We start from the raw sequence: 23,051 nt of genomic DNA, 5'->3' as shown, positions 1-23,051 counted from the left end.
TTCTTAAAGTAAAATTTGTTTTAAAGAAACAAAACGCTTCAAGCCTAAATCTCCACTTCTTCACCTCCCTTGTCCAGTGAAGTGTAATAAAACATTGTGTTCAGTTTCTACAAGAAGAAAGAACTGAAGACTATACTGGTTGTTTTGGAAATCTGTTGCGGTCTGGTTACCAACCTTCATTAAAGTGACACTTCCCTGAGACCTTAATCCCATTTTTAATCCCCTCTGCAAAACACTGATTGGTCAATTATTTTCTTTAACTGGTCGGGAACAACTGCCAATGGTTGCACCAGACCTATTTGAAACGTTAATCAAATCCAAGTTACACCCAGCGATAACAGTAAGAGGTCTTGTCAGTCTTGGGGAATGGCAGTTTTTGGCAGTTTTATTCTTGGATTTACTTTATACTGCTCATACTTGGTGTGGATATTCTTGAATAAATATGTGTGTGTAGGGTGTGTGCCCCCTATGAAAGAGTATGGCCAGACCAGCAGCAGCTCCATTACATAGAATTTGTGACACAATGTGTGGTTTTCTTCCCCCTTTAATCCAGCATCACAATAGATGTCTATCCCAATTCATGTTTTAACCTGTGTTAAGGTGTTAACTGTGGTATTTTGGATCAAATCATTTTAACAGAGTAAAAGAGTAGCTCCAGAATGACTTCCTCATGTTTGTCCAACCATCCCCATTCATTCACAGAAAGTCTCTGCACTACCGGCACACTGCTGCATAATAGTCCTTACATCCCCCATGTTGCTGAAAAGTAGGGCATCTGAGTGCATGTGTTTCTGTCATATCTCTCTCTCTCTCTCTCTCTCTCTCTCTCTCTCTCTCTCTCTCTCTCTCTCTCTCTCTGACACACACACACACACACAAACACTCAAACGGAAGTGTGTGTTCCAATAGCAGAGCCAGTGATCCATCCCGCCAGCTCGTACCTCTGATGTAACAGCACTCTGATTCATTCTGGAGCAAACGCAACTGTCTCCAGCCAAACTACATGACCATATATGGAAGCGCAACCACGTTCTCCGTTCTCCATCGCAAACACACAGAGAACAATTCCCTTGTGGGCTGTGAGTGTCGGTGAAGTGGAAAAAGCTCTGAATGCTACAAGCCGACGCTACAAGCGAATCGTATGGTTGCTTACGTTCTTACACAGGCACAACAAGCACCTTCGTCGGCCTCTTAAAAAAAAGCTCGAGAAGTGCTGCTGTTGTCCAAACTTGCGTTTTTTTTTGCTTCCTCTTACCCTTCACACACACACACACACACACACACACACACACACACACACACATAAAAACACACAAAAACTGTGTCATTGACATCTGGCCTGCACATCTGGCCAGGTCTTTGTAATCGAGTGAGTATACAGCTGTGGGACCATATGACTGACAGATCAAAGAGCACACACACACACATGCGCGTGCACACACACGCACACACACAAACACCCGTGCAACAGCGAGAAAAGATGAACATGTCATTAAATGGCGTCCAGAATGCTCAGGAAGTAAGACAGAGGGAAAAGGACAGTCCTAAAACAGACAGAGCGTGGCCTGTGTTTATGTGTCTGCTATAAGAACGAGACAATGAAGAGTAAATCAGCTGTCTTGTTCAGGTCACATGTCTGGTAATAATTGATTATACAATATACAGTCCCCTCCATAAGTATCGGAACAGTGAGGCCAATTCCTTTATTTTTGCTGTAGACTGGAAACATTTGGGTTTGACACCAAAAGATGAATATGAGACAATAGATCAACATTTCAGCTTTAATTTCCAGGTATTCACATCTGGATCTGATACACAACTGAGAAGATATCATTATTTGTAAAGGAACACCACATTTTTAGGTGAGCAAAAGTATTGGAACAGATAGACTTAAAATAAATCTAAGTGAATACGACCTAATATTTTGTTGCAAATCCTTCACTTGCAATAACTGTATCAAGCCTGTGACCCATTGACATCACAAAACGTTTGCATTCTTCTTTTGTGAAGCATTTCCAGGCTTTCACCGCAGCCTCATTCAGTTGCTGTTTGTTTACTCTCTTCAGTCTCCTCTTTAGCAGGTAAAATGCATGCTCTATAGTGTTTAAGTCTGGAGATTGACTTGGCCAGTCTAAAACCTTCCATTTCTTTACCCTGATTAACTCCTTTATTGTTTTTGCAGTGTGTTTTGGGTCATTATCTTGCTGCATGATGAAGGATCTTCCAATCAGTTTGGTTGCATCTTTCTTTAAATTGTCAGACCAAATGTTTGTGTAAACTTCTGAGTTCATTTAGCTGTTGCCATCATGTGTTACATCATCAATGAAGATTAATGAGCCCATCCGAGAAGAATTCATGCAAGCCCAAGCCATGACATTGCCTCCACCGTGTTTCACAGATGAGCTTGTATGTTTGGGGTCATGAGCAGATCCTTTCTTTCTCCAAACTTTTGCCTTTCAATCACTTTGGTAAAGGTTCATCTTGACAACAACACAGTAACACATGATGGCAACAGCAAAATGAACTCAGAAGTCTACAGAAACATTATGTCTGCCAATTTAAAGAAAGATGCAACCAAACTGATTGGACGATCCTTCATCATGCAGCAGGATAATGATCCGAAAAAACTGCAAAAACAATGAAGGAGTTCATCAGGGGCAAGAAATGGAAAGTTTCAGACTGGCCAAGTCAATCTCCAGACTTAAATCCTATAGAGCATGCATTTTACCTGCTAAAGAGGAGAGTGAAGAGAGTAACCCCCCAAAACAAAGAGCAACTGAATGAGGCTGCGGTGAAAGCCTGGAAATGCATCACAAAAGAAGAATGCAAAGGTTTTGTGATGTCAATGGGACACAGGCTTGAACAAAATATTAAGTCTTATTCACTTTCATTTATTTTAAGTCTATATGTTCCAATACTTTTGCTCTTCTAAAAATGTGGTGTTCCTTTACAAAAAATGCTATATTCTCATTTGTGTATCAGATCAAGATGTAAATACCTGGAAATGAAAGCTTAAATGTTGATCTATTGTCTCATATTCATATTTTGGTGTCAAACCCAAATGTTTCCAGTCTACAGCAAAAATAAAGGAATTGGCCTCACCGTTCCGATACTTATGGAGGGGACTGTATTTATAATTACAAAACCCGTAAATGATTGCAGTACTACTTAAACGATGTCTCGGCCCAATGTCCATACTGCACACTAATTGTAAGCCAGGTTTTGAGTACGGTATGCGGTGGTTTCACACCAAAAAGTGACAAAATAAAGACTACTCAAAATACTATGCATAAGAAAATACAGATTTCTTTTAAAATGACTTGCTGTGTCTTCCTTAAGGTAAGTTTGATTGACAATGCCATTCTTTTTCTTTTAGCTGTAAATATCTAAACGATTCTTGGTTTGACAGTTTGAATTTATTCTAACGTTCTGTGAATGATTGAACCCTTACCCTACTGTGCAACCCTATGGTTTTTTTTTCAGAAGCTTTGCTATATCTATGTTTTCATGTGTCTAGATATAACCGTAGTGGGTCAATCTTTCAAAAAATTCCGCTAGGGATTTTTTAAGTCAAAACCTTACAAATTCTAAAAACAGGCTGTGTTTTGCATAAAGCACATCCGTTTGCTGTTGCTGCTTTGAAAGAGTTATTCAAATGGTGCAAATGGTTTGTATCATTTTGATGCTAAAAACAGTTTTGAAAAGGGATTGTTAGGTTTTTCATTCAAGAGTTTTGCCATAGAGGTGAGACATTCATCTCCTAGTGCTGTGTCGTATTCGGCCTGTGTGTTAAGTTTTGACACAGTGAGCCAAATTCTGCAACGTGTCAAAGCATTCGGCAAAAAATGTAAATGAGTATGCTTATGCTTTAGAGGTGACGATGTAATTATCTGTGGATGGAGGCTAGCTCTTGCCCCTGGTTTCCAGTCTTGATTAAAGACCTACTTCACCGGTGGGAATATGAAGGTGTCTGAGATCCTATGTAGTATAAATGTGCAAACATTTTTGAAATCGGTTCATCCTAGCCTGAGAAAAGGCAGAAAGAGTGTTTTATGGTCTCACTGTCTAACCCTACATTTCACTAGTGTGAAGTCACACTAGTAAAAATGTAGGGTTAGGATTAACAGGACAGCTGGGCCAAGGGAAGACTGAGGGAAGGAAAACCTAATTCATTACATTATAATAGTGATATTATAATGATAGAACACCGGTTCTGTATGGGTGAAGTATTCCTTTAAGCTAACAGGCTGGTTGTAGTTATATATTTACCACACTGATAAGAGTGGTAGCAATCTTCTCATTTCTGTTGTTAGGAGTTAGTATGTAAAATGAAATTGGAACATTTGGACAGCAACATATACATCCTTTTAGAACTAGATGTCAATGAAAAGAAATGGGATATCCAGTAACTATTTTGCTCTGTTATAAAATAACCTAGACTCTACACCTACACTTTTTAAGTGCCAGTTAAGACACACAACATTTACAGTAAATAGTAGAAACATCCCTCTGTATAGCATAAAATAGTCCTTAACATCAGTATCTTCATGACTGCAGAATGTATTGCCAGATTGTTTTACCTGGCTGCGTTAGTTTTCAATAGAAGGACCTATAATACACTGAGTGTGTGTGTGAGTAAATAAATACATGTGAAGCAGGGTGTATGTTTTTTTTTTGTGTGTGTTTCTCTTGGAAGCATATACCACCCTCAACCAGTAATGCCTGAGTAGATCAAATATTCAGTGGGCCACTGGGTTGCTTTTTCCAATTGTGGGCCTGTCGCTCTCCATGGTGCTGAAAAATAAAACACATCCATTGGCAGTGACTGTCGATGGTGCTACTCCTGCCAAATAAACCCCATCTACACTTTTTATGTGAAATCTGAGCAAGTAACAGAAAAGCTTCAGAGAACCAGTACACGCTTTATACATTCAAGTAACAACATCTCCGTGCTAATGATGTGTCTTTTGAACAATAAAAAGTCAAACGCTCAACCTTTGTGAAAAGGAAAGAAATACAACAGCAGACTAGTCCTATCCTGCACTCAACACTTTCAATAAGAGCCACAGTGTCACAACTGAATTGAAAATCTTTTTTTTAATAGACTTGTGGATATGTAAAGGCCATAACCCCCTGGGCTTACAGTTGTCAGGAGAATCCACATCTCACACATGCCAAAACGATTTGACTGATTCTGCCCGCAGGCCTAGCAGGAAGTGTTCTGGAATCATATGGGGCCGTCACAGGGGGCCGGGGGGCGAGCGCCGGCACGAGGCAGCCGCACGGAAAGAGTTAACGGCGTGAGCGATCAAAGCTGCGGAAACATCACAGAGGCACACAGCGATTTGATAACGCGCCAACCCTGGCCCCCCTGGCTGAAATCATAATTGTCTCTTTAACAAGTGTGCATGTCTGTTCTCTATTTGTAGGTTAAAATACCATCTGTCTTTAAGTTCTGTAATTAAATCTAAAGGATATTGCACCAGAAGACACCTTCCCCGGCAAACTGTACATCCTGCTTAGTGTTTGAACTGTACTTTCTTTCTATCTCTAGCCCACCATCAGCCCATTAGCTTCGGTCAAAAAAAATCATTTAGTAGTTCCAGAGGAGTCCAAATCTATAGTTCTATGTGTGAATACAGTATATTATTGCACAGCAGCCCTCTGTCACCACTAGGGTTGCAAAGGGGTGGAAAGTTTCCGGTAAATTACCGGAAACTTTCCGGAAACTTTCCACGGGAACTTTCGCTCGGGAATTTTGGGAATATTCGATTTTTGGGAATTGACTTGAAATTGGGGGAAATTTAATGGACTATCATATTCAAACTTAAATATTTACATTTTGCTGTGTCATAGGTAGTCATCCATGCAAATAATACACTTAAAAACCATTTAATTTCAACAGTGTAGAACTTTATTAAGTTTTAATAATTGTATTGAACAAATAAAAAAAAAGAGCCCCCGCTTCCTCTTAAAAAGTCCCATTCTGAAACAAAGTCCCAATAACAAAAAGCATCTTCCCTCAAGGTTCTCAAGCCTAGCTTTTGACATTGATAATTCCTTCACCCCGGGCATTTGACCATCCATCAGAGATGACTGTAATACAGTCTGCTTTGTCAATGGTTTGCTTGACCTTTGTTTGCACTCTGTCGAACTCTTCATCCAGCAAATGAGTAGATAGTGCATGTCTGGTTGGGGTTTTGTATGCTGGCCGGAGAACATTGAAAAATCTCTTCCAGTACACATTGGATGGCAGCATCAGGGGTGAGCCAGTTGCATAGACTGCACGAGCGAAACACTCATCTGCATTTCTCTGGTTACGTTCATCCATAAAATCAAAGAATCCTCTGATGCCAGAGGAACCAGGAGCTGAGGAGACTGAGAGGCTGTCTGACTCTGACACAGCAGATTCATTTTCCCCTGGAGTAGAACTCTTGTCTGCTGCATGTTTTGAGCCTTGTGGATTTTTTTTGCACTTTTCAAAATGCTGCTACATTTTTGTGGCATTCTTCACGTATGGCTTTTCACAATATTTACACGTATATAACACCTTTCCTTGAACATTAACTTGTGTGAAATGCCTCCACACATCGGATGGCGAACGTGGCATTTTTCTGTAGAATAAGATAAAAACAGCTTGTTAAAATACTAATGCAATAGCATGAACAGATATTTAAATAGTAAGCCTATCCAAACAACTGAAATGGTCATTAAAATATTCAACAATTGATGTACAGAAAATCCTCTTGCAGTAGGCAGAAAAAGCAGCATGACATTTGAGGTAGCTAGCTAGCATCATAAGAAAGCCTCTTGAATAGTAAATGAAATGGTGCTAGCTACAGCTTACATTTAACAGCTAGCTGATAGGTTAGCTTTCTACTGTAAATACATTTAAATTAGATATTTGGAAGTTAAACATTAATACCATACATCAAATATATTTACTCCATCAACTATGGGGTAAATATATTGGCCATAATATCATCAAAACTTACCTCACTTTATGTAGTTCAAATGCTCAAATGTGTGTCTTCAAAAGTCTTGTGCTCTGGGCTTAATGTAGCCTCAATGCCCCAGGGTTCTAGAAATCATCTGTGCATGTGATGGAGGAATGCACAGTGCATGTAGGGGGCGTGGCCTCAATACCCCTGCAGTAAGCAGTGTGCTGTGTGCATGTGATTGAGGAAAAGCACATATTCTCAAGTGTGAAAGCATGAAAGCTGGTTTATTTAGTCAAGAATATGCTAAATATACATTTCCCCCAACTATATTTAAAATCACTGTTAAGGGCAAACCTTAAATTTGTTAAATTTTTGGTTTATTCCCGTTAATTCCCAAAATTCCCGTTAATTCCCGTTAATTCCCGTTAATTCCCTTGGAAAGTTTCCAACTTTGAAAATTCCCGGAATTTTGCAACCCTAGTCACCACCAAATATTGATTTGTGAAGCACAGCAGTGAGAAAGAGAAAAGCATGGAGCTACTGTACAGGCAGCCTCCTGCAGGAGTTGGAATTGGTTATTTTATGAATTATTAATGTGTTGTTTCACCATGTCAGCACTTGCATGTCGGAGGAGTGTATGTGTCTGTGAGTCTGAGAGGAATGTGGAGGGACAGCGAGTTTGGACAACACATGGTCAAGTTTTCTCCGATTGTTTTTGTTCCAGACCAGTGGATGTTTTGGCTCTAGCCATTTGGATTATTCAGTTCTCATCCCAGTGCTCCATTATCACAAGGAAGAAATGAGTCATCGCAACACGAATAATAATAATTAGATAGTGAATAATAACAGTAATGGAAATGATTGCCATGTTGAGGTGGTCTAGGCGTTATGTCTCATTGTTTAAAGGTTCAGTAAGCGGAATGGTCAGTTTAGCTAACTTTCTGTCAGTGACTGCAGTTAGCAGTCCCCTCCGTCGTCCCTATGTCACCACATTAATGCACTGCGGTCTTCAAACAGTGAGTTATCTAGCACCATCTCAGATAAGTAAGTGTGATAAAACATGATAAAAACCATCAAAACAGACATTGGGAAGGATTTTTACCTGCTCCGCCATTGTAGGTGCCTACACATTCACCCGTCTGTTGCTCTGCACGTGCACCGGCAGTGAGACAGGTGTCGGTTTGTAGTGTTCTCACTTGTGATTGGATTTTAATTTCGGGATCCCTGAAAGGTTTATTTGCCAATTACATGCAGAGCAGCTGACTGAGAGATCGGCTTTATGAAACGCGCACACTATGTAAGTGATCACTGTATGAATAAAGAGTAATTTAACACTTATATTAACATAAATAAATCGCTTACTTCACCTTTAATTTATATCATTTGACCAATATCAACAGTACTGGTAAAAACAATTAATCACAAGTAAAAAAAAAAATGGCCATGCATGAGGAACTCTAGATTGTGAACCTTAGAACTTACATTTGACCTCAAAATGTAGATAGCATAATAAATGGCATAATAAATGTCATCATTTTACAATTAATATGTGATGGAAACAGTCATTTTCATATAGCCCCTACAGTTTTACAGAAGTTGCAGCAGCATGCCATCTTAAGAGCTTCCAAACCCCCACATTAGTATGTCCAGTTAGTATTGTATGGGCAGTGATGTGGGGCAGAATTCCAACATAGATATTTAGAGTTTTTTTTCGTGTTTTTGACATGGCCTCTAATCCTTGCTACAAACACCAAACCACTCTCATTACATAAGCTAAAGCCTGCAGTGGCGCTTGTTGTGATAGTAGTAGTAGTATAGGAGGTGCGTATTAGCAGTGCCAGTGGCCCTGAAAAAAGTGACACATCTGATTTCTTCACTGTACACTTGGAGTGTGCCTGTGGTCAAATAAAACATCCACAAATGCCGAGGAGGCAGTTTTCCTTTTGACCGCACCATATATGGTGATGCTTTTGAGAAGCAAGACGTAAATCTAGTGCACTGCATGTGGAAGTTGTGTGTCCTTGAATTCCCGTGGATTTATATTTTGCATCTTTTTATAACCTTTATTTCTACAGGTAAATCCCATCGAGACCGGAGACTCTTTTTCAAGGGAGACCTGTTCGCATGTACACGTTTCCAATCACACACACATTCATAAACCGATAGCAGACTAACTTTCGACATTCACACGAGGCAAGGTGGGTGAAGAGTCTTGCCCAAGGACACAACAACCATGACACAAGTGGCAGGGCGGGTATGGAACCGCCAACCCTTCGATCATTGGCCGACCCTCTCTACCACCTGAGCCACAGTCGCCCCAAAAGATGCTTTTTGGAATCAAGAATTAAATCTAGTGCACTGCATGCGGAAGTTGTTTGTCCTTGAATTCCCATGGACTTATATTTTGCATCTCCTGCTATACAGTGATGCATCCTGTAGTGTTAGAAATACCAAAGACAGACAAACAGACAGAAACCAATTAGCCAAGATCAGGAAACGCAGACAGGTCGGCTGCTGTGTGGGCGAAACAACAACTGCAAGACAGACGGTTACTAAAGGCAGGTAGACAAGACGACTGACAGGCAGGATAAACAGCTAGACAGATAGCAGATATAGCAGACAGGCATGCGCAGTGTTCGGTGATGTGACCATCACCGAACACTGAAAGCAAAGGGAGTCGGCTCAAAGCTAAACCTCTGCCTGTGCAAATCACAGTGTGGGTCCGTTATCCGTTTAAGAGATTTCGCTTTGGCCCTTTTTTTCTCTTACAGATTTCCATTTAAGGATTATTTATGTGCAAAACTAAAATGAAAAAGACCCATGATAACATTCAAGTATGCTGAGCACCACACACAAAAAAAATAGCTTGTCTTAACTTATGCCTCTTTGACTCCTCAAATCAGTTACATTATTGTGTATATGCAGGATGGGGGGAAAAAAACAAGAAAGGCACCAATCGTATTCTCAATATCAAATGTATGGTTGAGTCTATGAGATGTTTAGAGAAAAATGTTAGGGAGGTTGTAGACGGAGAGACAGCTGGATACTTGAATAGTAACAATCAAAGAGATGACGTGTTGTATCTACCTAGAACAAGTGGCCTATTTATTGAGGATGGATTTAAAGGTGCCCTGTTGTGTTCACTCGTAAACACAAAAAAACAACAGGATGGTTATATGTAAACATTCAGTTTGTCTTGGCGAAAAGCATTATATGTATCCCCAATGTCTCACAAACTTAACAAGCTAGCTTCTTTCCTGCTTTTGTGTTAGAAATCTTCCAAAAGTTTAGTTTCTTGGCACATTAAAAAAAAAAAAACGTGTAGATCAAAATTTCCAAGAAGAGCATCAGAAAAAGACAAGCGAAATGACAGTGATGGCCTGTGGCAGTCAGATCTGGACAAACAGCATGGCCCAGGAGCATAAGCTAAGAGAATATCTATCACATAAAGAGAAGGATAAAGAAGAAATCTGGAAAGGCAGCGGGGGTCGTCAACACCATTGTGGAGATGCTTCCACCCTCTGTGTCAACCCAGTCCCACTCCTAACTATACCGGGCAAAGGACTTAACAGGATCATCATAGACATAGATATAGACATCATAGAAAGGATTTAGTCAACATTCAGCCACAGGAGCAGCACACTGGAAGACCGGTCCTGTAGTCTCAAAACCACCAACTCTGGAATGATGCAACAATTATTAATATCCCTCTGATTAATTAAGAGGTTTTTGATGGCATGTAGACTATATACTATGTGTATATACTTTAAGAATATTATTCAACATTGTGGTCTATCAGTCAAGTTTGACAACATTTTCAAAAACACATTTGAGGCAAAGACCTGCAAAGTAGTTCATTCAAGGGGCAATTTTGCAACAGTCTTTTATAGCACTGAACTGGACATCTTGTGCTTTGCAGATGACTTGGCATTACTGTCCCCATACTTATCCACTTATAACTCAATCAACATCCACAAAGGAAGAAAAAAAGACAGAGATCTTCAATGTGAATTCTAATACCAACGCAGTTACAGTGGCTGGTGCCAGCACAGATGCCGCTACAAGAGCAAGAGTTGGCAAAGCAAAAAGCAGCATGCATCCCCGCCGCAGTTGAAATGCATTATGGGATAAGGTCAGGCTGTTTGACACCAACATCAATTCAGTCCTACTTTATGGAGCAGAGACAGAGGGTCGCCGCGACAGACGTCAATTGAATTGTAGCCATACAATGAATCAATAGATGGCTGATTATTAACCTCTAGAAGACAAGGAGGGAAAAGTCAACAGGGGCTATTACAATAGGTCGGTTGCCTCGGCGGCAAGCTGAAAGGGGGGATGGAGAACTTAAAAGTTGCTCCTTAATAAGAAAAGTCCAGAGAAACATGTCTCAGTTTCAAGATTATTAGAAGACAGAGTGGCCCTGTGAGCTGAAGAGCCTCCTCCCACACACTCAGTGAGGCTGCAGCGTATATATCTCCTCACAGTCTTTTTTACATGCACCTGTCATCAAGCCTCCATTACATGACCCAAAGGAAGCAGTATAGGCATGACCACCCCTGTCATCGGTGCAGGCAATAATGCATGCGTAATGTATGTAGCTGCTGTACGTAATATATCGCCTTATGTAACACTGCACTGATAGCAGCCTATAGCACGAAAGAGATGTAAATGTGTAGGACAATTATACTGTTGTTGTAGTGTATCAGGAGCCTTGTTTTAACTAAGCATCTGTGATTGGATGTGTATTCATATAACTGCTGTCACATTATTCTGTTCTGTTTGGTGAAGTCTTCATATAGGCTAGGGTTTTTTTTATCACCGCATATGGCATATAAGCTCGTCCGACACAACCACCATAGCTGCTGAAATCTTTAGCTGTTAGCGCTGTTGTCTCTCCAGCAGCCCTTCGTGACTCACTTGATTTCCCACTAAAATGATTACTGAGGCTGTCTTTTCCTTCTTCCACTTGACTCCCTCTCTCTTCCTCTGTGTGTGTGTGTGTTTGTGTGTGTGTGCGTGTGTGCGTGCGTGTGTGCGTGCCTGTGTGTGTGTGTGTGTGTGTGTGTGCGTGTGTGTGTGTGTGTGTGCGTGTGTGTGTGTGTGTGTGTGTGTGTGTGTGTGTGTGTGTGTGTGTGTGTGTGTGAGAGAGTGTGCCTGTTTGCGTGTCTTGTAATCAGTCAGCTTAGTTGGTTGATTTCAGTAAACACCGTTAGCCCGGAAGGCCGAGGCAGCCAATGGGTGCCTGGCAGAGCCGGCTGGGGGGGGGCCAATAGCAGCGAGGAACACTGAGTCTCCCATGACACGCTGACCTGCTGCATGTCGGTGTGCATGTTGCTATAGAAACCTGTACAGTGCAGAGAGCAGCTCTACGGTGGAAATGCAGCTGAGCGAGGGAGGAGAGAGAGAGAGAGGATGAGAGGTGGGAGGAGAGAGAGAGGAGAACATTGGCAAACGTAGGGAAGGAAGGTAAAAAAGCCAACAAGCAGTAATAAGGAGGAGTGTTTCCTAGATAATGTGGCATGGGTTGAAGGTGGAGGGGAGAGGGGGACCATAAGGCGGCACTTTGTTCTTGAAAAGTGGAGGGGACACTTTTTTTTTATCAGATTAAAGAAATAAAAGTAACAATAATAAAAAAGTATACTTAACATTTTGTCAAATAGCTTACTTTCATCATCAAATATAGCTTACTATTCGTCTATTATTGTTAGTAGGCTATTACTAGACCCCGGCTAATAATAACTGTGTCACATGTCCAAATTGCACCACTTGGGTTAAACCAGAAAATAACCACTTTTCTTCAGATTGTAGCCTACATGTTCTCTAGTGCAAATAATCCTTTCTCAAAGTGTTCTCATGTATTACATGTTTGTTTTAAACACTCTTTCAGAACATTTTTACAAAATGATACTTTTAAAAAGTGGTGGGGACATTTCCCACCCCAGTGTCCGCTGCATAAACCACACCTATGAGTCAGTTCAGACCAGACTGTGGGGAAAAGTACGGCTCTGAAGTGCACAGCGGAGTCCAGCAGCAGAGCATCTCTAACCCTGCGTTCCAATCCCCATACTTCCATACTATTTAGTATGCCAGAAAAAGATTTTGGATTTCCCAATACATGCACGTAAATTGTAGTATGCTGAAAATACATAAATGCCCCAATAACTCCAATAGCATTTTGGAGTATTCATCTTTATTCTTGAAATTTCTCGACATAATGAAAAAAAAATCTTCCTTATCTGATTTTTTTTTCTCTCCCGTGGCCCTTAAACTCTTTTCTACTTTAGTGTAGTACGAAGAAAGAGTATGTGATTTGGAACGCAGGGTCTATGTTTTGGTCCTTGACTGTCATTGGTTCACAAACAGCAGAGCCCTGACATTAGTATGTCTCATTACCAGTGACTGAACTAACAGACTCATTGATGGCATCTGATTTGCCGTGAAATCGGCATCTGGACAGTTATTCCATGAACAACATCCTTTAGAATATGTTGACATGTGCAAAGAGGCTTCGATTTTTATCTTGTGAATCATAAATGATAACCATTGCCACGATTGATACAATTACCACTGCCCATGAGGTTACAAAGATAGACAGTTTTAATCTTAGAGTAATCTGTGTTTGGCCACATGGGATTACTTAAAGAACTGTGACCTTCCCATGGTAGAGTTTATGTCACAGTGCCAAAAGGTATCTGGACATTAACGTCACATTCGACAATTTTTTCATTTTGATTTCACAATCAAATAGTCTTAATATGGGATGACGACAAGCATCAGTGTAATGTATGCCCACCTTTATGCCTTATTTAGGAGCACTTAGCACTTACTTCAATTCAATAACCCAAGAAAGATGGGGACTTTAATGACATTTCTAAATCGCATCACATTTCATAATTTTTTTTTGTATCCAGCACTATTTCATGGAGAAGTTTCTAAGGCATTACTGTAATTCAAAGCACAATCCTGATACATGATGCTTTCAAACCTGCACAGGACAAATGTGCAGCATTAGTAGCATGGGATGGTAGGCACAGCAAGACTAAATGCTTTGCTACACTCACTTTAAAATGACTGAACAACCTAATGTAATGCACATAATCTAGATACAACTTCCAAATAGATCTTTTTGAGCCTCATAGCTTCTTCTTTTTTTTTTGGTGGAGAGCTAGACAGAGATTTATAGAAAAAATAAATTTCGATTACACAGCCAAAACACATCTCCAAATGAATGTTAATGTTTCTCTGTCTGCTAAGTGTGTCAAAGTGAGGCTTTTTGTTTGGTGACACGGTAGTAGCCGTTATCACCTTCTGAGGTGATTAAAAAACCTCAGGGCAATGTGTCTGCAACTGTGAAATCAATTAGAAGAGGTCTGACTACATGAACGGCTCTTTATGAATCAACCTGTAGCATTAAGGTACAAGGTCCTATCTGACGTATATACTCTTCCTAATCAATGTAGCAACAGAACATGAACATTACGTCAGAAAATGTTAAACTTTCCCTGCGTTCCAAATCACATACTTTTTAATTATGTCCAGAAATGTCAATACTAAAGACGAATACTCCAAAATGCATACTACAATTGACGTCCATGTATTGGGACGTCCTTAATCTTTTTCTGGCATACTAAATAGTAGGGAAGTATGGGGATTGGAAGTTGGAACGCAGGGTGAGTCTTCCCGCCCCCCCTCCCCCCCCCCCCCCCATCTGTGGGAATATCTGCCAAACCAAGATCCAGTGCATGAAACGTTTTCTCCCCAAAGGTTTAACATAAGCCTTGTTCTGGTGCTAGGACTTATTAAAGAACACACAATTTAGGGAACAGATTCTTAAATAGAATACAGCTAAAGATAAACCAGGGAGGGGAAAAAAATGTGCCATGTCAAATATGACTTGAAAAGAGTCATGTTACTGGAGAAGGTCAATCATACAAAGGTGTAAGGTTTACGCTGGCATTACATGAACGTATTCTGCTATACTGTAGAAATGCATTGTCTCTCTGGACCACATTTTCTTTTCAACGATCAGTTCTTTGTACTCCACCTAGAAGACACTGTGGGAGCCAGATAAACACTCATAAACTAGGCCAATCTCTGCTGCATTAACAGCATGTAGGTACAAATAAATACTACTCAGAGCTACTGTGTCCCACCAACACACATCTCTCTGGGAGGTTCATGCTGGCCATTTCTGTCTTTCGCCTTTTTATTCTGTGATGATCTCACTCATCCCCTTATTACAGCGTATCTCTCATAGTAATCATGATAATCATCCAGCCCTCCATCTTTCCATTATCTGTTCCCTGTTTAACTGATTCATTCATCCATCAATCTGTCCATCTACCCCTCCCTCCGTCAGTCCATCCATCCCATCTGTTTGGTTATCTATTAAGCCAACTTCCTCCCCTTTGCCCCGATTCCACCCCCTCTAACCAGTCTGATTTTGTTGGGCTGCTCGTGTGTGTGTGTGTGAGTGTGTGTGTGTGTGTGTGTGTGTGTGTGTGTGTGTGTGTGTGTGTGTGTGTGTGTGTGTGTGTGTGTGTGTGTGTGTGTGTGTGTGTGTGTGTGTGTGTGTGTGTGTGTGTGTGTGTGTGTGTGTGTGTGTGTGTGTGTGTGTGTGTGTGTGGTCCAGACCGGTGCTGTAAAACGGCCTGCTAAATGTAATGTAATGCTAGAGTTATGTAACAATGCTTCACCTGCAGGTATTCTACTGTTACTCAACTCCAACTGCCAGGTTGTTGCATGCACGGTGTGTGTGTGTGTGTGTGTGTGTGTGTGTGTGTGTGTGTGTGTGTGTGTGTGTGTGTGTGTGTGTGTGTGTGTGTGTGTGCGTGTGTCTAATTTTAGACAGGAATCCATATATCCATATTTGTATGTCTCATTAGCAGTGACTGAACTGAGCCCCGGTCTAACAGACTCATTGATTGCATTGATTTCCATTTCACGACAAATCAGATACTGATTGAACAGTTATTCCACGAACAACATCTGATAGAATATGTTGACATGTGCAAAGAGGCTTCGATTTCATCTTGTGAATCATAAATGATGACCATTGTACATGTTGCCACGATTGATACAATTTTCTCTGCAGCGAGATGGAAAAATAATAATTACAGAAATTCACAGATATCTTATACTGTGTACATTTAAGTTGAAGTAAAAGTAGCTAAATTGTGGGATTCAGGCTTAGGTGTCACACATAAGTGTATTACAGATATTCATGGCTTTAGGGATGGCTGGAAGGTCTGGCAGCCCACCACTTTGGTCAAAACTAAAATATCTCATCATATCGCATATCTCTCACGACATGGATGGCAAACAGTATCTAACAGACATTTATGGTTCCCAGAAGATGAAGCCCTGATGACTCTTCTATCGTGCTAACCATGAAGTCTACATTTGTGGTTATTCTTCCAACAGTTGTTTATTATTATTTATTCAATAAATAATAATAAACAACAGTTGGAAGAATTGCAATTGGTATACAGTAAATTATACTAGCTTAGCATATGTAAGCATTGTCATAGTGAGCAAGTTAGCACGCTATCTTCAGCCTCCCAGAACCACTAATGCGCTTTTGAATGACATTTCTCGACATAATGTAAAAAAAAATATTAAGTGATTTGGAACGCAAGTTTTTTTCTGGAAAAGGAATAACTAAATAATCATTAATTGCATCTCATTTGGGGTGAAAAAAGAATATTTGAAAATGAGCTTGCCTATCTTTTGTTTTTTTGTTTTGTGAGGTGTATTTGGATTCATCACAGGAGACATTCAAATGACATGGTCAAGTAGGCGGGGAAATCAACGGTAGAGACACAGATTTGATGTACTTGTTCTGTTTCATTATTACAGCAGCATTTAATTCTGTTTTCGAAAAAACACTTTGTTTCCTTGGGACCTGTTTTTTTTGGGGGAGCTTCTGTCGCTCTCTGTCCCTCTAACCTTTTTTACTCATCCCTTAAGACTGCATGGCCTGAATTGACGGCCTCCAAATACACAGTGTGTCCTCACCCAGCACAAGTGAGAGTGTGTGTGGACATGGCACGGCCTGAGAAGACCTCCATATAAACCCATACACATCCGTGACCTCTGAACGGTAACTGTCATCACCTCGTAAATCATTCTAGCAAGTAACAAGTCACTGTCAAAAAGGACAGTTCTCAGTCACTCTCAAATATCTTTTTCTTGACATGCTCTGTTTTGCTCCACCAATCCCCACTCACTGCAAAACATTCAAAACCTTACCCCAGTATGTTGGTCTTATTTCTAGTCAAAATCTCTCAAGACAAAATTCCCTAACAAGCAACAGTTCATTGAGATGTATAGGGACATTGAATTGAAAATGAGGAATACAGGGCTGGCTTACCATGACACAAATACTCTTCCTATTCCTAGGAACAAATGTACGCTCTATTTGAGTATTTCTAGCTAACTTCAACAGATATCTCATTTTAGAATGCTAAAATATCAGTTGAGAATCTTATTTGAAGTAGTTAATTATCTCAAACCTAGAACGGTGCCACTCATGTATTACTTGAAGTAACTTACTTGAAATGAAGAGAATGGCATGGACTCGTCGCGGGGAACAATGTTGCTTTTGAGCATTACAGGCTTAGTATGACACATAACACTTCCCAATACTAGTCAAATATCGCTCAAATAAAGGTTTCCCAGTTCATTTCAACACGTCTTCTATCATGAAAGGCTTATACTGTACATCTTATTTCAAGAAATCTTAACAAGTCAAATGTTGCTTTTTTAATTATTATTACATGTGAAATACACCTTTGTATTGCTTGTTTTCTTATTTTTGAAGAGGCATTTTCCCCCGTATATAGCTACACACACACTCAAACTCACCCCAAAAAACACCCACAATGCGTCTGGCTCACATAGCCTATCTCTTCTCTTCTTTGCTTACCTCCATCTGAGTAGGTCTCTGTCCCGTATCCGTCCTGAAGGCCGTTGTTCCAGGTGCCCTCGTACTTGCCGCTGGTACCGGTGCTCTGGCGCAGGCCGTAGCGTCCCTTGAAGCCGTGCGTCCACTCGCCCTTGTAGACCCAGCGGCCCTTGTTCTCCAGGCCCAGGCCGTGCCTCTTGCCCTGGGCCCAGGTGCCCTGGAAGGTGTTGCCGCTGGGCCAGGTGTAGACGCCCAGCAGCTCGAAGCCGTGCGCCCACGAGCCGCAGTACTCGCCCTGGCCCTTGGGTCCTGTGCAGATCCCGTGGCCGTGCGCCTTGCCCTCCTCCCACCCGCCGCAGTATGACCCCCCATCGTCAAAGTTGAACCTGCCGCCAGTGGACATGCATGAAACAGGTCCTGGCAAATTCTGCTGAAGCCTCGACAAAAAGGAAAAGAAGAAAAGAAAAGAAAGAGAAAACCAAGGGAGGAAAAAGGACAGGTTGGTGCTGTAGGAACCAAGCCGTGCAGTTCAGGGGGTTGGTGAGGTCAGGGGTCAGGAGGAGGAGGAGAGAGTGGGGAGGAGAGGGAGAGAGAACACCCACCCAAAACAAGCAACACCACCCGTTTGTTTTCAGCTGTGTTTGGAGAAGGGGAGAATGGGGGAGAGAAAAAAAGAGTTGAAGAGCAAACGTGGCCCCTCACAGGGGGTGTCAGGGCTGTACCGTTGGGGTGGGAAAAGGAGCCGCTGTTCACTCCATCCTCTCGGTGGGTTTCTTTGCAGCAGCAGCAGCCGGCTAGCACTTCCCAGCTCCTCTGTGGCAGACGCAGGTGAGAGAGGTGGAGAGTGGGCCTGGAGCTGCCATTATCCCTCTCTCTCTCTGTCAGCAGGTGTTTACACCATCGGGCAGCTCCATATCGGCCTGCCTACACAGTCTACAACACACACCCACAACACTCCCTCCTACTCCTCCACTCAGTCGTCACCACCGCCTACCTGATGATGCCTCCACCTCTCTGGGGTGTATAGAGCTGAGAAGTCTCCCCCGGTGGCTGGCCCCTTCAAACCTCACAGTCTCCAGCATAGAAGCCGACCCTAAAGGATCAGCACCCGGGCCCAAACTGGTGCTGTGACATGTTGTGTGATGGAGGAAAAGAAAGAAAACGCTCCCCCCCTTCTCCTCAGAAATAGTACCACTCCTTGTGATCAGACTAAAAAAAATCCAATCTCAAAAAGTCAGACACAGAATCTGTGGCTCATGTTGTCAGCCCTCACACACACACACACACACACACAGACATACACTTTGCCCAGTCGCACGGCAAAAGGAACACACACATGCAAAGAGAGAGGGACAGAGACTCGAAAAAATGGGGGAAAACACATAAGGTAATCTGCTATGGATGCCTTCTTTTTTTTGTCTGTCCTGTCTGCCTGGAGAACAGCAATGCAGTCTCCTGCTGCCTAATGCAGGCGCACACATAGGCTACCCCCTTTTTTCAGCAAGTGCGCACACGCAGAACATGAAAATAAACAACCGAATTGATTAATTCTCTCCTCCTCTATTCCTCCTCTATTCCCCCTCTCTCTCTCTCTCTCTCTCTCTCTATCTCAGTCTGTCTGTAGATCTTTAATCCACAGCGTCCATAAGTGGTTTATCCTCTGCGTGGGTTGCCTTCAGGTTGCTTGCTTGATGAAATAAACATCCATCTGAATGATCCTGTTATGGTGTGTTTTTCTGTCCTCTTCAGCATCTCCTGCTCCTCTCCATGTCTCCCTATGGAGTGCCGGCTGACGCACAGCCTGCCTTCCTGCCTGCTGCCTCGGTTCTTACAATCGCTTCTCCTCCTATGGCTGGATTTCTCTCTCTCTCTCTCTCTCTCTCTCTCTCTCTCTCTCTCTGTAAATCTGCTCATTAGAGAGGACTGTTCCAATGTTGCCAACCCACCCCACCACCACCCCCTCCTCCTCTTGCTCAGTAGCACACTCCAGCTCTTAAAGGGAAACACACACTCTACATGGAGATGAGTGTCTCGCCTCCCCTCCCTCACCTGTAGCTTTTTATCACATAGCTTTACTCATCCTTTGTCTCTTAGTGGTAGAATCTAAAGGTGAGCGGTAGTGATCTATGGTTCCAGTGTGTAGACTAGACTGGTTAGCCTTAAAGGAACAGCTCAACATTTTGAAGAATAGAATAGAAAGAAAAATGATATCCACTATGATGTCTGTATGGTTAATATGGAATTAAAGCCAGAAGTTGGTTAGTTTTGCTTGGCACAAAAGGTTAACCAGTGAGCCTAAAAAAACCAAGAGGAACTCTCATGAAATGTTCATGAAACCATCTCAATTTCCCTTTGATGATAATAAATGACCTGCAACAGCAAACGAGACCATCAGCAAAAGTAATAATACTTACAGGGGCAGCAGGGCTTAGCAGCTAATTGAACATAACTCATTGATCATTAGTCCAACAATCTTAAAACCTGGGGGATATCTGTAGAACACGTGTGGGAGCATGTTTCGCATTTTGAGCCCAACCCATAGGGGGCGCCACAAATGCCAAAACCATTCCCCTCACAAAAGCAATGGTTGAAAGGCCACGCCCCTCACTGGTAAGTCTGATTAACTTGATATTTTTCACACATGTCCAGCTCAATGTGCTCTACAAAACACAGACATCCGCCATGATGGATTTAATTTACTTTGCCCAAACTGAAATACAGTCATGTGACACCTACTTTTTGGATTTTCAACTTATCATAATTTAATTTGATATGCGGCCTTTGGGGACTGATGTTCACACGTGAACAAAAATTCTGCAACTCCCGTCAATAAATATGGTAGCCATTGACCAAAACACCTCCGCAATTGCGGGGCTAGTCTGACCAACAGACCAATCATGAGAAAACACTTGGAGTCACACTTATCAAAGCATTTTGAGCCAAGCCAATAGAGGTTGCTGCAAACTCCAGGCTAGTGGTTAGCAACAGGCAACAGGCAACAGGCACATTCAAAATTTCAATGGGTAGTTAAGCTTGCAATTATTGTTATCCACCATTCTTTTTCTTTTTATTCATATGTCTTCCGCCACATTTTCTAGCTTTAATTAGTCCCACACCGTTACACTTAAAAATGCAAAAATTTCACAGAACGTGTGTCCCCACTCCAGGGGATGTGCTATTATTCATTTTTTGATTACTCCACAAGTTGGCGCTGTTATTGAGCCCCGACTGAAAAGAGTTTGAGAGGTCACGCACCTCACACCATAAGTATGATGGACTAGAAATGTCTCACAAAGGTACACTTGAGGGTGCTCTGCAAAAAAGCCTGTGGGACCAAATAAGTCCGCATGGAAATATTTTTTGCTAATTAGCAAAAACTGAAAAACAGGTTTTTAAACACAACTTTTTTAAATTTCACTGTATCAAAGCCAAATTGATCATCGGGGAAATGACACACAGATTTCCGTAAAAGATTAGTAGGATGGCTTGAAAAACATGGCCGCCATTTACCAAAACGTTTACGCAGGGGCGGGGCTTAGCAGCTAATTGGCCATAACTCATTGACCATAGGTCCTTTCATCATAAAACCTGCTGGATATGTGCAGAACACGTGTGGTAGCATTTCCCCCAAGGCTTTTCAAGCTGAACCCATAGGGGGCGCCACAGATGCGAAAACCATAGCTAAAGAATGCAATGTTTGAAAGGCCACGCCATTCGCTCCCTAACTCTGATTGACATGTAATTTCTAAAACACATACAGCTCATGTTTAATGTTTGTTGACAAATCTGTTTTCTGTCAAAATCTGTAAATATCTCCTCACAATCTGCTACCCGTCCGTACCTTGTGTGCGCTGAATAAAAAAGATGTGCGAATACACAGCCATAGGCTCTGTAAACTGGTATGTAAACAAAGGGACTGCAAACAAAGCAGGCCCACTTTGTTTACATTCCCTTTGTTTACATATCAGTTTACAGAGCCTAGGCTGTAAATAAACACATTTTAGTAACAAAAAGGGAACATCAGGTGATACAAATGTTACTCAAATGATTAGTTTAAACATCCTTTTGAACACTCTTTCACTCTGTCCCCTTCTACCTTTCCAAGAATCTCCTCGCGTGATCAGAAGACTTCTGCCTCGGATCCCAAAGTCTCTTAAGTCTCCTTTCTCCCGTTCAGCTGTTGTCCTTGTCCTTCTGTCTGCCAGTGTCTGCGAGAGCTAAGCCAATTCCAGGCCCAGATTACAGTAATAAAATCACTTTGAGGACGGGGATTAAGGTTTAGGCCTCTGAACAGACAGGTAGTAGAGGGGGAAGAGAGAGAGAGAGAGAGAGAGAGAGAGAGAGAGAGAGAGAGAGAGAATGTGATTTAGAGCAAGTTGGATGGGATGGGGGATGATTTCCTGTCCTCAACAAAGGGATTAGATTAGGGTTAAGAGAAGTTAGTATACGCTTGTGTGCCCACAACTACCTGACATCATCTGCACGGTCAATTAGAGCTAAGACACACTCATGGATAATGCTTAATGGGGTCATTGTGTTAGGTCAAAGTCAGTCCAGTCAAGTCGTGTGTTGACAGAATTAGGATATATTGTAATGGATGTAACAAGATTGCATAACCAATCTTGCAACAGAAACATTTAATGGCCTTCCATTGCTACATCCCATTGCTTGATGCTTTGATGAGCCCATGCTTTATTCTTTGGGCTTCCAGTGGAGGCATGTTAAGAGGCAGCATGACCCTAGTTGACCTATGCCTAAACTGACTGTTTTTTTACCACATGTTGGCCAAACGTGTTTTAGGGCAGAGTGTTTACAGTGTGTGTACAGAACAGACTTTTTAGTCAGCCGCTCTTTTAAGGCATTAAAGGTGGAGTCAGCGATTCTGGAGAACGCTTGTTGTCAAAATCACTCTGTCAAAATCAGTGAATATCTCCTCACGATCCATGACCTGTAAGAAGTGTAAATCCAGTGTTAATACACAGCCTAGGCCCTCTAAACGGCTTGTTGCTGGCTACGGTGGGCCCCCCTTTGTTTACATACCCTTTGATTGCATACTTGTGATGTTGACAACAAGTGATGAACGATGGTGAAGCAAGGAAAACTTTGATTAAGGACCAGTAGGGAAACACAAGATGTTCCTGTCTGTCTGATGTGAATAGTTTCATCTGAGTTGGTGGGGATTCGGACCCGAGCAAAGGCATTAA

General features: G+C 41.8%; 1 protein-coding gene across 1 annotated transcript in view; it reads right to left on the bottom strand.

Annotated features, from left to right (window-relative positions):
* The window catches only part of jph3b (junctophilin 3b), a gene marked incomplete at both ends in the record, with an annotated part of 57,584 nt that extends 39,334 nt beyond the window's left edge, over window positions 1-18,250 (bottom strand). The window contains one exon of the mRNA XM_080027450.1: window positions 17,869-18,250. Coding sequence (XP_079883576.1) covers window positions 17,869-18,250 — 382 coding nt within the window. The remainder of the gene's footprint in view (window positions 1-17,868) is intronic.
* Window positions 18,251-23,051: the final 4,801 nt, after the last annotated feature.

Source organism: Ammodytes marinus, assembly GCF_949987685.1.
Source record: "Ammodytes marinus genome assembly, chromosome: 5".
Taxonomy (NCBI): Eukaryota; Metazoa; Chordata; class Actinopteri; order Uranoscopiformes; family Ammodytidae; genus Ammodytes; species Ammodytes marinus.
This window is presented reverse-complemented; position numbering and strand designations above follow the sequence as displayed.